This window comes from Lagopus muta, chromosome 6, assembly GCF_023343835.1.
Source record: "Lagopus muta isolate bLagMut1 chromosome 6, bLagMut1 primary, whole genome shotgun sequence".
In the NCBI taxonomy this organism is placed as follows: Eukaryota; Metazoa; Chordata; class Aves; order Galliformes; family Phasianidae; genus Lagopus; species Lagopus muta.
The window spans coordinates 50,495,256-50,509,925 of record NC_064438.1 but is presented as its reverse complement, the minus strand read 5'-3'; the positions used below and the strand labels follow the sequence as shown (position 1 = coordinate 50,509,925).

General features: G+C 43.1%; 1 protein-coding gene across 2 annotated transcripts in view; it reads right to left on the bottom strand.

Annotated features, from left to right (window-relative positions):
- Positions 1–13,360, bottom strand: part of ASPG (asparaginase) — a 48,084-nt gene extending 34,724 nt beyond the window's left edge. Inside the window, exons 1-3 of one of the 2 annotated variants that reach the window (XM_048949087.1) lie at positions 13,210–13,360; positions 4,711–4,840; positions 1,072–1,183 (exon numbers count right to left, since the gene is read on the bottom strand). In XM_048949087.1, the coding sequence (XP_048805044.1) occupies positions 1,072–1,183; positions 4,711–4,840; positions 13,210–13,360 (393 nt within the window). Of the gene's footprint in view, positions 1–1,071; positions 1,184–4,710; positions 4,841–9,603; positions 9,931–13,209 lie in introns of those variants that run through there. The other variant, XM_048949086.1, reaches the window with a different exon arrangement.
- Positions 13,361–14,670: the final 1,310 nt, after the last annotated feature.

The window sequence follows — 14,670 nt, the reverse complement described above, 5'->3', positions numbered from 1 at the left end:
TAAATTCTCTCCTGTTCAACATGGCATTGCCTTCTTTAAGATACCCTACTCTCAGCCCTGGGCTTTTCCCAGCTGCATCCCTGTTCCATACCCTCTCCATCTCTTCTCTGAACCGTCAAGATGCATTCCATAAGTGAAGCATCTCCCTTACTTTGATGGTTTCAGGATTAGAGGATCTAAAGGTCAAAGACTGTTACATAACCTTCAGTAGCATTCCCAGTATTATTATACCCTTAGTGAAAACGGGTACAGCCTGGTGGAAGGAGACCTACAACACAAAGACACCACTGCAGAATGAGGAGGAGTGGAAGAGCAGAGTCTTTGTAGGCCCACTTAGGTTACTTATTGCTAACAGCTACATATGAATTCCTGGTATGAATTATTTGAAATGTTTCATATTTCTGCTTTCTTTAAAGCACCTAGTTAAGAAATGGGAACAGAAGCAGAGAAATGCTCTTAATCTAGAGAAGTATACAATGAGTTTATCTGTATATACAAAAATATTTAGGGCTTTGATCATTTCCCAGTGTGTGAAAGCCAACCTTGGTAATGTTTTTTCTCCTGGTTGCAAAACCAAAGCTAGTCAGGACAGTGTCTGAGTAAGAAAGGCATATGAAATTATTTCCTACACTGAGAGCTAACCATTCATCTAGCAGAACATTCAAATGCTGTATAACTATACAACCTTCTGCTAAGTTACCTGCACCTAAGGATTTTACTTGACACTTTTCTTTTTACTTGACACTTGGCACAGTGAATCGAAGCCAACATTTTATAACATATTAATCTATATATTACATATCTTATTCAATCACAGCTGCAATTTTTCTTTTCATTTTACAGAATTATGGCTTGTCACAGGAAGAGCTACGTAACAAATGAGTCTGCAGCCTTTTCAAAATGCATGCTTTGCAAGCACAGTACTTCTTGCTTTACAGTTAACTAAGAAACAGGGATGACATTAAAACTTTAATTATAGGAGTTCCACATTGTTATACCTTGCTAAGTGTACTAAACACAGTGCCAGTTTTGTTTTAGCAACAAATGAAGTTTTATCCCACACCACCATACCTCAAGTTTCTTTGCAATTTTGGCCCAGTCCTCCGGTGTCATGTTTGAAGAATCAAGTAGTGGTGACAGCTCCAGGATTGTGTAGAAAATTCTTTTGTTTTGCTTAGAGACACTAAAAAGAAAGATAATTCAGGGGAAAAAATCACTATTTGGGCTAACAGCAGCTCATAGCCTCTCATTTTTTTCACTAAAGCAGTAACTTCTCCCTGTATCTGCAAGTCTGTAGCCAAGGAAATGGTCTTACATTTGAAACATTAAGTTCCAAGTGTAGAAACTCATGACTTGATGTGGTTTGAAGTACAAACACTTCAATTTACTAAACTTAGAATTTGGGAGGTGGGGAGAAGTTGGCAGAAACAAAGGCAGGTAAGAATAATGCAGAGTCACTTTGTTTAAGTTTGGAATTGAGTTCTAACGTAAGTTCATATCTAGCCTTATGGTTTCAAAAATGCTTCCTAAGCTATTGAGAGGAATCTGTAAAGCTCCCCAGATACACAGAGGATTCACAGATGAGTTTCAACAACTGCTTAATGCTGTGATAGCTACAAATTCCTTGCAACGAAGGGAGTCTTCTCTTCAGTCTTAGGACTGCCCTTTATTTTTACACCTTTTACAAAGCTTACTTCCCTTGGTTTCTCTGACCTCAGATTTCAGAAAATGTTTCCTTTTTTATCTAATACCATCAAGTAAACTGTTGCCAAATGACCCACAGTTTCCTAGTGTTAGGTTACCTTCCTCAAGTCCTGGCCTATCGGGCCTGTTAACATCTGACATCGTTGGTACCGGACATCTCTTGTGAATGATGTGGACTTTTAAGCACAAAATAATATCAAAGACCTTAAAATACTGGCATAGTTGGAAACAGTGGCCCCACCGGTAATCAGTCATTGTCTATTGCACAAGTGCAGCCTTGATAACTGAGAAGAGACTTCTCACAGTGCAAGGCAGATGAGACAAAGCAACTGTGCAAGTATAAAAAAAGTCAAGTACTTGTGGGGCTGAGGAATGCAATGCTTTCAAACTTCACATAGCGTGAAGCCCAGCAGAAGACGACCAGAAAAAAGAGCTATCTAGAAGTGCAAAATTCCAAAGTTAGAGGGGAATTTTTTTCTGTGATTCTGTGAATTTTCAGTGTCTAAGGAGAAAATGACTGTGTAATCCCAGTGGGATTGTTATAGCTGTCTGCTCTCCCTGCCTCCAAAGACCATCCATCTCCCTTTCTTCATCTGAAATCTGACTCTTCCAAGAGCTTTGAATTGCCAGCTACACAGGCTACAAACAGAGCAGGTGTTCTACCCCCATAAAACTTCCCTTTTCTCCACCTTCTTTAACCCATCAATATAGCCAAGTGCATATAAATTGAGCTTTTCTACTTACAAGGTTTGGGGTAAAAAAAGAACACTGCAACTATTTTCTATTAGCATTTTAAAGGAAATTTTCAAGCTAGGAATGAGAATGACCACAGCTCATGTCACTAAAACTTACAGACCTACTGTCTGCTACAGGGTTAAAATGACAAGAAAAAAAGCATTTAAAAAACCCTGAGAAACAGATATATACTTAGCAGTCAGAATATGTTTGTCTTTAGAAATGTGATGACAAACAAGCAGCTAACATATCAGGACTACTAGCAGGCCAGCTCAGCCCTTCCTACTTTCCCTTCCAAGCGAAGCCATCCAGGAGCACGGCCAACAGCATCACCTTCAGAGCATTCTCAATGTTACTCCACTGCCTGATGACGATGCAAAGTTTTGTTTAACTGTGACTGATGCTTCTACATTTATTTCCTATGAATGTAAGACAGTCAAAGGCCATGATACTCCACAACATCTGGATGTGCTTAGAGCACGGAGTTCATTGCCTTCCCTCAGCATCTGCAAGTGCTATTTTTTCCCTACTTGCTATTCTTGCTTATAACAACATAAAACATGCAATAAAAAAATAAATCACCTAACAAAATCTGAGCAACCACTCCCCATACGAAGCCTGTGTGAGCGCTGCTTACAGTAGAGAAAGTACTTAATCAACATGGGGTTATCGCTCAAAAACAACTGACTTACTGTAATTAAGTTATCATACGAAAAACTGCTTTATTGACGTGTTGCCTAAGAGCAACTTTGTAAGACAGCGGAAAATTTGTGAAAAGAGCTTCTCAAGGAAGTGCTGCTTAAATAACACACAGCATATCACAACCAAGAGCAGCCTACTCCACTGCTTTCGACTCCTCTCTCCAAGAAGGATGATCATTGGTTGGTATCTTTGTTGTTACGTCACAGTTACAACACGGTTTCACAAAGTTCACAAAATACTCCCACTCTCTTCCTTCAGAAAGCTGCATTATTTCTCAGCTGCCTGGTTAAAATATCACTCAGCCAGCACAAAAGAGAAAGTGGCAGATTGCCACGACTGACCTCCACAAATGGCACAGAGCAGTGCCAGAAAAAAGAGGACAGGACTGTTTTTTAAACTTCAGTTCTTGATCTGAATTGGCTGTTTCAAGGTTTTCTGCACTTCATGGAAAACATACACCAAAAGAAGTTATCTGGGAGTCCAACGTGCATATCAGTGCAGTTACATTTTAAATCCCCTGAAGTATTTAAAAGCCATTCAGTTATAACAGTACCAGAACAAATCTCAAATTTTCTTGTTATAGTCATTGGATTTAACATAAATTGTATGTTCACAACCATATTAATCAGCTGGGAGTTCATTATTTTCCCTTCATTCATCTTCCTGCTGTCTGCCTTCTAAGAAGTTACTTTTAGCACAGAGACCTTAGTACAAAATAGAAAGAAATTAACAAACCTTACAATTTGTTTTTATGCTCTGATTTTTTCCGTAAAGTTTAAGGAATATCCATTTGCACTCTTATAACAAAACAGCAACAGTCCCATTTATTCTTGAGTGATTGTAAAATCATCCTTTGTGCCAAGTTAACTTGTTTACAGAAGCAGTCATTCATCACAGCTGTAGAATATCTCAAATTAGCATACTGCCCTCCAAATAAAACCTAAAAGCTTACTAATCATTGCCCAAGAGTTAAGAAGTAATGCAGATTAATTGTAAGCCCATCAGCTATTATCATAATGTTGCATAAATCTGGGAAAGACAATCAGCTTTTGGGTTTTAAAAAAATACAACAGAAGGCCTGCAGAATTAAAGCATGAGGCCCATTCATGGATGCATTAATTAGATGCTACTTTATCAGGCATGCCAAAGATAATTTACACAGAGCTGTATTTGCAGCTTTCCTAGCTATTTGGGAATATTTGTATGCTTGCATAGTAGCCCATTAATATAAAAATCCAGAAAAAATGTAGGACTTAAGCTGTCCGGAATGTCTGCTTGTTGACAAATTCATAAGTAATTTCTCAAGTAGTTTTATGACACTTCATATTTCACATAGTACCAGGCACCCTGGGCTTTTTCCTTTTACAATCACGGAATCACAGAATCATTAAGGTTGGAAGAGTCCCCTAAGATCACCCAGTCCAACCATCAACCCGCTCCCACCACCCACTTTTAAGTCAATATAAACATTTTTGCTGATTTCATAGCAGAATCCCCATATTAATTGTTTGCAGGGACAATTATTTTAAAATCTACACAATTCCCTCTCCCCAGGGAAGAAATACTTACGGGAGCACCAATGTAGCATCCGGAAATTCATGGAGGTTGCACAGTTTTGTTTCCTGGGCATATGCATCATCATGCAGCATTGGCATCGTCTTCAAGCTGCTTACTAACTTATTGGCCTCAGGAGCAAGTCCTGGAAAATAAATAAATAAATAAATAAATAAATGAAGTAAATAAAGGATGGAAGGTAGTGAGTAGCACCAAAAGGGGGGAAGAAATCAGTTTATCCAGCTTGTGGCCTGTCCTACATGAAACATTAACAGTCTGCTGCCAGCTCAGAACGTGAAAACAACGTAATCAATAACTCTCTGTGCAGCTACTCTTTTCCAGGCTTTAAATAAATAAATAAATCCTTTATTTGGCAGAAATAAGGTTATAAATCCCCTGCGTATCAAGTGATTATGTTTTACCTAAATTGTTGTCTGTGTGCTAATACGGATAGCAAAAAGCTACCATTCTCTTCAGCATTTTCCACAGCTACCCTCTAGCCAGTGGCAGGATATTTACCAAACACGGATGTTGTTTTGCACTACAAAGCTGTGATATTTCTGCCTAAGCTCCTTAGCTGATGTCCTACGGATGTACTGGCACAGACAGCAAGGTGCCAGTATGGCTGTATAGAAAAGCGGTGCATTACGTCTCACTGTCAGCAGCAACAGTATTTGCACAAAGGGGAAAAAAAGGGAAAGCCTGAACAAATCCCACACTAGGTATTGAGCATAGGCAGACACGGAAAAAGATCTCTGTTTATAAAGACAGAAATAGCAGCTTGCCAGATGAGTCCTACATACTGAGTTCCCCATCACCCTCCCTGAAACATGAGCTTTCCACCAGCAGGTTGAGGACTGAACACCTTAACACAGTGGAGGTACGTGAGGACTAGATGACCTTTGAGGTCTTTTCCAACTTTAATGATTCTATGGAAGTGTGGATGCATCCTAAGCTCTGTTCACCCTCTCCTTGCCCTGGACATCCTCCTTTCTGTGGAAGTGACCTTGAAGATGGCTGAGGCCCACACCAGCCCAAGCCTATGAATGGTGTGCTGCACCTGCAGGCATTCTGAGGGCAACCAGGTATTTCAAAAGGAATCCAAATGCTACTCTCTGCTAGATAAAAAGGTGCCTTCAATGTTTAATGTTACATTTGGTTTGACAGAGCTGAGTTCCACTGTAAACTCAGCCTGCAGCTGCTCTGATAGTGGTAGGATGAAGGTTGTCTGCATTTGGCTGCTGAAACAAGCTGAGGAAGATGGTCTGAATTTAGCAAGGTGAAACATTATATATTTTATTAACTCCTATATCTTTAAGTGCCAGCAGCACATTAGGAGTTTCTGGATCAGCAGTATTCCAATTAGATTACAACAATTCCAGTTATAAAATTATACTGCAGTATTCAAGCAGAGGCACTTCTTTCTGAACTCCAAGATTCTACTGGTACTGCTGTCCAGCTCTGTGCAGTCTCCCCTGCTCTGACAGCGAAGAAATTCTCAAACCTCATAATTCAACTTCTGCCAGTGCCAGCCAGTCACAGTTTGAGGCTAAATAATCAGAGAATCATCCCACCTGGTTCAACTCCCCTCCAAGGAACGGGGACATCTACAGCTAGAAGAATTCTCTCCCACTTCCCAGCTCTTCAGTTTGCCTGGACACCATTTGCACACAAGTTCACATCTTTTTTATTATTTCATCTTCAAACAAGTTTGTTTAAAATATTCCAAAGTACAGAGAAACAGTAATAGCATTAGCTGAAGTGCATGCAGCCTGCTTTACTTTCCAAACTGATGGAAAACCCTTAAGAATGCCCTAATCTCTTTGCTGGCTTGCCCTAAATGAAGTACGAGGCCTTTTCATAGCCAGCTTTCTTGCAGGATGGCAACAGCATTTGAGTGGCTTTGCTTGGATTCCTACTGGAACATTTTGTTTTACAAAATATACTCAACGTGCTTCCAGCTTTGGATGTTTTGTTGCTTCAGTTACAACCCCTGCTTATTCCTATTAAAGCTGTCCCTAGCTTACTCACAAATGGCCACTGCATTTGGATATAGAGTCATCCTGGCTCTGAAGCTCCACACAGCAGCACAGTGTTTTTTTGTTTTCCCTTGTTCACCTTACTCTAAATACTGGCAATGGATTAGAGAGCTTATTTCTCCTATTTGTTCTAAGAGCGGGAGAGCTGACAAACGATAATATTTTTAAATCTCTTCCCAATGAACGTTCCTCATCTCTGGCTCACAAATCCGATGGGATTTCCTGTGCCTGCTTGACTGTGATCAAACCTTCAGAGATTCTGCAGACACACCAAAGACATCTGGCTCACAACCAACGCCGTCCCCTGCATGCACCCACATTTGGCAGTACTGTCTGCTCCACTGCTTCAAGGAGCCACGCAGGGGAACTCAAGCACGACAGTTTTAAGAACACTTCTACTTTATTATGCACGGAAAATATCTTCTGTGAGCCAAACTCATTAACCGAGCATTTGTAGCAGCTTCACCCCTGCAGAGAAGAGGCAAGTCATGCAACTCATCCAAACGCCTCTCATCAGCTGCTGACCTGTTCCTCTGCAGCTGGGCAACCCCATGGTGAGAAGAACAAGGATGATTCTGTCTCACCTGGAGCCGAGGTCTCTGTTTCGCTCCAGTACTAAAGCTAATATAGCAATAGCTACTTATCAGTCTCGTTAACCTATAGCCTGTGTTGGAGAGAAGGGGGAGCTGAAAGACTCCAATTCAGCTGTGTCTTGGGGGCTTCTGACACCCAAAGAACCCACCATAGGAGTTGGGTCCTATTTGGACCACAGCAGTCAGACCTTCAGCAGTCTACTACATCTAGAAAAGACAGAAAATTAACCATGTTACCCAGAAAGACTACTCCAAGTAATCCTTCTATGGGGATTTAGCTTAGCCCCACTTGTGTTTGTTAGGTAGGATTTCTTTTCTCATTTTTTGAGGTAAAAGCTATGAAAGAGAGCAGTACTCAAGGCTGAGGAAAAGATCTTCCTGAAAGCACAATCCAGGAGGAGCAGGGCTTGACGTGGGGATCAGTGGTACAATAACCTCACTGCACAGAGCAGCAGGATTATCCTTCTGAACTGAGCTCCTGATAAGGCAAAAGAGGTGGGAGGAATGAAGTAGGAGGAAGCAAAAGGAAGAAATCTAAAACATGCATTGAGATGGCTTATTTGAATGTAAAGCAGGAATGCTGGGAGAGGCTGCAAGTGACTTTGGTTGTCACTTCACTGTGTGAACAGAGAGCACCCATCCTCTGAAAAGGCCTCCCTCAGGGCTAAGCTCCAGGGCCACAGGGAGTTCAAGAGGTCTGAGAGGCGCTGAGGTTGCCACATGCACACAGCAACTGCAAAGCACCTGCAGTGGGCTTACCATCTTACCATCAGACCAGGCAGCAATCAACAATCATCCACACATGCACAATGAGCCCAGGGAATGTGACTGTAACCTGCACTACACATGGAGGCAGCTCTACATTGGCCTGATGTGTTTTGCAGAGAGTAAGCTCCTCCTGTCAGCATTTACAAATGATACCATCTTTTCTAGTAAGAGGAAAGGCCATAAAAGAGCAGCCTATATGGGAATTAGGTGGGAGCCTTACTTGAACCCTTCAATTGCTGCTGTAAAGTTTCATGCTGCTCAAGGAACTCACTGCTGTTTACTTTGCTTGAAATAAAACACAGCTTGAGCTATGGTTCTAAGCAGGTGTTTTCTAGGTACTGATTAATAAAAGAAACAAGCATATTGTGGAGGATTTTTTTTTTCCAACCTTTTAAGCATGCTGCTTTTCTCATGCCCTTTCACCAGCTTCAGTTTAAACACGATGGACTGGCAAATATTCTTAGAGGCACTCCAGCTGCTCTGCTGCTGGATCTGTGCAGAAGAAGCAGGCAGAACCCTCAGCGGGATGCAGCGCATCGGCAGCATTGGATCAGTACTGTCAGATTGTTTGCATGTGCTGTAATGATTGACACATGTTGGGCAACAGAAATAAAGCACACGATCCAAAGAGGCTGTGGAGTTCATTCATAAAAGAATGGAGACTTTTTTTAAGGTGTTTGGGAAACTGAGCCAGCAGAAATAGGAAATGATGTTAGCAGCAGTGCAAATAGAGGAAAGTGACCACGTGTCACTCGAAACACGGATTCCTCTTGCAGCTGTCATTCCTCAGACTCATTTCATGGGTTAAACACAGTGACAACAGCCATAAAAAACAAAGCACAACAATGCTGTGAAGCATGTGCCCTACAGTAACAAAAAACAGCAACTGCCTAAGAAGGAAGGAAACAAATATAGTGTAGGAAACTCAGAGGTGAAACCCTAAGTGCTTGAAACCTACAGATGCGTACCAGAGATGTTATTTCAACCGTGAAACTCTGCAGTAGGTAACAGGAGCACCCTAGTTCTATTGCTGGAAGCTTGCAGCCACCCTGGGACGCTGCGCTGCCTACCAAGTAATGAAATAAGAAAAGAGAACTTATGTTCATCCTAACCAAACTACTCCCATTCTCTCCACACCCCCAACCCGACATCACCCTACGTGCCACGGAGCCCGGGACGATTCTTCTGGGGCTAAAAAATACGCAACGTGAGCTGTGGAACGAAGCTGGTTTCATTTTCAGCGCGCGAGCGTGGAGAGAAAGGACTGGCGCTGCAGGAAACACGTTGTTCTGTGCCCTGCCGCTCCCAGCCCAGGGGCCGCTGCTCACAAGGATGCGCTCCCACCGGTACACACGCGGGATTTGAGGAGAAAGGATCCCGTTTTGGTGCCGCTCGCCCGCTGGAAGAAGGGCTTTTAGCTGGCGCGAGGAGCGGCCTCCTTCCCTTCTCCTGCCCTCCGCCCGCAGAACGCTGCTCCCCACGGCTGCAGCCCGGCTCGCCCCGCTCACCCTTGTCGTCCTGCACCATGCCGATGGTGCCGCCCGTATTGATGACCAGCACCCGCGCCTCGCTGACGGCCTTACAGCCGGGCAGATCCTGGCGGTGGGTGCCGGACAGCGCTCTGCCCAGCGAGCCCCGCGCCACCGCCGCCTCCATCCCGACCCCGAGAAACCGCTACCTCCGGCGAAAAGGGGACTTAGATAGAGGGCGGCCCGGGGGACGCCTCCGTCCCGCCCCCCGCCGGCCGGGCAGGCAGCGGGGTGGGGCCCAGAGAGGCGGGGAGAGCTGCGCCGCCTCCGGAGCGCGCCTGGCTGCGGGGGGCGAGGCGCGGCACGGCCCCTTTGGTGCGGGGTACGGGCGGGGAGGGCTGGATCTTCCCCTTGTCCGTCCGGAAAGCGAGGACGGGAAGCTCTGTGCTTACCTGGCTCGTTCCCAGTGTCTGCTTACGCCGTCCGTTTCCGCTTCCTAACGTGGACCCATCGCTTTCATGCAAGTTTTCTCGCAAGAAAGGAATGAAGATCCACCTTTAAGCAGCGCATCAAGCCGCAGGACAAATAGGAGACCTGGGGCAGTACTGCCTGCTGACAGCGGGCAGGGTTGGGATGGAATTCTCGCCCTGCAGTAAGGTAAGAGCTGCGAAACAAGCAGCACAGCAGAAGAATGCAAAACCAGATAGGTCTCTCAGTTAAATCAAGCATCCCTCTCTACCTCTGCCCGCAAACTCGTGCATCTGAGCTCGTGTTCCTTTGAGGACATTCACCCTAAGGGACTGCTATCTCCTGCCAATCCATCACCACACGGTTATCCCGGAACACCAGTTACAGCGCCTGTTGCTCAGCCCCTCCCAAAGTACAGGGGGAAAACCAGGCTCACGGTCAGCACAGATGCTTGGTGTGACAGTGCTGCCCCTCCTTGTTCCCCAACTGCATCCTTCACCTTGCACAGGAAGATGATGATGGACAGCACTGATAACACACTTTCTAAAACAAATTAACAAGCACAGATCTGTCTCAAACTGGAGGGCTGATAGCAGTGATAGCAGACATCCGGTTCAAGAGCTGAGGGCCATCTGAGCAGGCACCCAAAAGTATGAGTCAATCATCTTACCCCAAAAATAGTGAGCAGCCCAACAGTCAGTCCCCTTGAGCTCTCTTGCATGGCCACGGCTGCACGATGGGATCTCCCCTCAAGTATGGACACCTTCTGAGGTTACACCTGCACAGAGATCCCTGACACCTTGATGTCAAGACACCTTGCCGATACAGATCCACAGCAAGTGACTGTTTTAGATTTTGTTAGCTTTACTAATATTGTATCTTTGTGCACATATGATCCCTTAGACACAAACTGCTGATCAAGTCTGAGGCTAGGAGCGGATCCAGCCACACCTAGACTCCTCACCTCTGTGGTTGCAGGGGCTTTGAAAGCAATGGGGTCCACTCTAACCCTCGTGACTCAGTGGGACAGTTTTCTATGTGTGTGTTTAACCCGACCTGCTATGCAGTAAATAATTGGGTGTATCCAGCCATCTGGTTGGTCAAACCTGATTACGTCACAGTTAAATCACTACATTATATTATATCAATAAATACACTCCTGCTTTTCTCTTCTGAGTGAAGCGCATAGCGTGGTTGTTTCCATACATGCAACCAAGCATTGTATTTGTAATAAATATCCTAACAGTGAAATATTGGTGAACTGCCAATATAGGGATCATAAAAAATTGGTTTCCAACCTATTCTGGTTGGTTCATTATAGACTTGAGTTTCAGCTTACACATCACCTGTGACCAACAACAGGCTAGGTGTTTCTCAAGTTCTCCTACAATTTCCTGTAATAGTCCTCTTAAGCTTCCAGACATACAAGCCCCTCTTCATCTCTGAAGTAGAAGCATTATGCTTCAAAGCTAAATACAAGTTGAGGCCAATTTTTTTTAAGCGTTTAGTGTCTAGGTCTAGTTGACATCTGCACTAGAAAGCAATTGTACAGGTAAAGGAGCTAGAGAGGTATGATTTATGTGATCTGCACTTCCACAGATCTGACATCCTTGTTTGCATACCCACTGGTACAGGTAAGATGCGTCTTTCAGATACTCACTGTCCTTATCCTTAGAAATCAGTAATATGGTTGAAAATTTCACTGCATAGTTCTGTCTCCTATAGTATAAGCATTCATAGAATTATTAAGGTTGAAGGAGACCACCAAGATCAAACAGTCCAACCATCAACCCATCCCCACCGTGCCCACTAACCACGTCTCTCAGTGCCATTCCCTGCATTTGAGATTTTTGTTTTTAAAAACCAAACAGAGCAATCAGAAGAGCAATCTATTGGATTGACATCTTTACTTTACAGAAGTGGGTGGAGAAGGAGCTTAAATGCTCTTTGAATTACTTCTGCTGTTCAAAGTTGACTTAGTATGAAACGATTCACCTAAAATGCAGTTGCAGTAGTGCATTATTACATTAGAGGCAAGTACAGGCACAGCGCCATGCTTGTGCTGCAGGTAGAATAAAATAAACATATTCAGTATGTAACTTTGCTTTCCCTTCAAAAAGCTGTCCCTGGCATCCACGAAATCTTTTGGGTTGCTTGTCCCTCACCCACACTGTCCTCCCCACAGCTGTTGGGGTTGTTGAAGTCCCTCAGGAGAACCAGGTCTATGATGAAAACTTCTCACTTTGTGAAGGCAGCTTCACCCCCTCCTCCCTCCTGTGGCCTTTAGTGCCTACTGCTATCAATCATGGGGATGTGACCCAACAGTCAGTGATACAGACTGGAAAGCTCTCCAAAAGCCTTGAGACAGATCCTTGCTGTGCAATCAAGTCAGCCCTTTGCACAGAACAATGAGCCAGGCACAGCCCTCATCTCCCTTCTCACCATGAAAAAGCCTGTATCTACGCATTATAGATATATAAAACAACAACTGTATACTGTTAGCTGCATGCACCTAATAATCGCTTTTTACTTTGTACTGCACCGTTAAGAATGATATTCATGGATCTAAAGTAAATTGAAAACTAGCATAAGAATGACTCATTGCATAAACGGATGGATGGGTGGATGGGTACCAGCTCCATAGAAACAGTCTAAAGAAAACACAAGAATAACACCTCAACTTAAATAAAAGATGTTGACAATAGAAAAACAATCATGGAGCACAAAGAGTTGCAACATGTATTTCCCTGAAATGATGTCACAAGTAACAGAACATCACAGGGGAGGCGATACAACCTTAAGCTGTCCGTTCCAAGATGGGTTTATTCTAACTCTTCCAATAGCTCAACAAAAGCTCCCAGATGTCTTAAGAGTGTAAACCTGGAAGGATCAGAAAGTCTCCCCAGAAACTTAATTGGCAAGACTACACTTCAAATAATATTCTTGTAAGCAGAGAGGAACAATGGCCTTGAGTCACTTAACAGACACAAGATCCGAAACTGCAAGGAGTGTGAAGCAGGGAGTTTTGGAATCAGAAAAGGTTTTACGTTGTTTGTTTTTTCGGGTTTCAGTATTCCACATCAAAACATCATGCAGTGTAGGGGGCATTAAAGAGTTAATTTAATATTATACAGCTAATAGCATCCAATAGATCAGAAGGAGCACAGTGACACTCACTAGCTGGAAGGAGTTCCTGCCATCGCAGCCGGTTTGCTCCAGCAGTCGTGTACCAGCCCTGCAATCTGTCAACATGACCTTTAGCTCTGAGGTTGGGAAGAGAAAAATAATAAAAATCAGCCCAGTGACGCAATGTCCTGCTAGTTAGCATTGTCACAGTTGTTCCGAACATTGTGAATCAAACAGGATTAGGAAGTCTGCCAAGTGAGTCTAAGTGGGAGCCGAGGAAAAACACAACAAAAACCAACACACACCAAAAAACTTCAAATCATGAACAGACAGCAAAGAACGCTGCTACAAGGTAGTACTTAGCAGGCTTTCAGGACAGTTTTCCTTTCTAAAAAATAATTTCAAGTGAAGACTTCTCACATATTTCAGTCACTGCTTTCTGATAAGTAACAGTACAACAATTCACTGCACAAACCATACGGGCTTTTACCCCTGAACCCCATTTCAAACTCTACAAAAAATATTCATTACAGTTCACTAAGGAAGATAATGCAAAATATCTACTGCTCAAATCATCTTTACTGTATTGCCTTACAGTAAAATCACTTGAATATTCTCACATATTACTACCCACTGCTAAAACACCTATACATGCACCCTGTGAGATATGTCAGTGTTATCACCATTCTAAGCTGAAGAAACTGAGGAACTTACCTGGGTAAATACTCTGGAGTTAAGCTCTCAGCACTTGGACTGGGTGGGCAGTCCTTCACCCAACAACTCCATTCATAGGACAACACATGCAAAGCAGAAAAAAAAAATAATCAGATTATTTCTGGATATGAAACTAAAACAAAATTTTCTTTCAACTGAGTTTAATGATTTTTTTTTTTTAAACTTGATGATAGGCTTCTGTTATGTCAGATGACTAAAATGTGACTCACCCAAAAAGGCTATTTTTGTTAGAGAATATTTTCAACTGCCCTAGAACCCACACAACTTATTTGAAACTACTGTACCTGCAGTGGGTAACACCAGGGCTCAACACCTTATTGTTTTTTAGAAATGAGGTTGACCTGTGACAAGCTGAAACTGGATCCCATATCCTGTAAATCAGTTCTTTGTACTGCAGTCTCATAAAGGAAAAAACAAACAAACCCTCATTCTCCTTTTTACAGTTTAACTGGACTGCATTCCTCAGTGGAGTAGCACCGTATCAGCATGATGTAAACTGCTGCACTTGGCCATGAGACTTCTGATCTGCAACCACAGGATATTCAACAAACGTAGTAGTAACACAAAGGTCACACAGCCTTCATCAATGAAAGAAGTATTCAAGTGCGTTTTGTACCATTCACTATATATGAAACAGCATTTAATATAAGACTATACTCAGGATATTCAAATGAGGCAAAAAAAAAAGGCATTCCTCAGCAGATCTAGGATTCAGCCTTTAGTTCAGACATATGAAAGTGAAATACATACCTTCCAAAACAATTACCTTCTTGTACC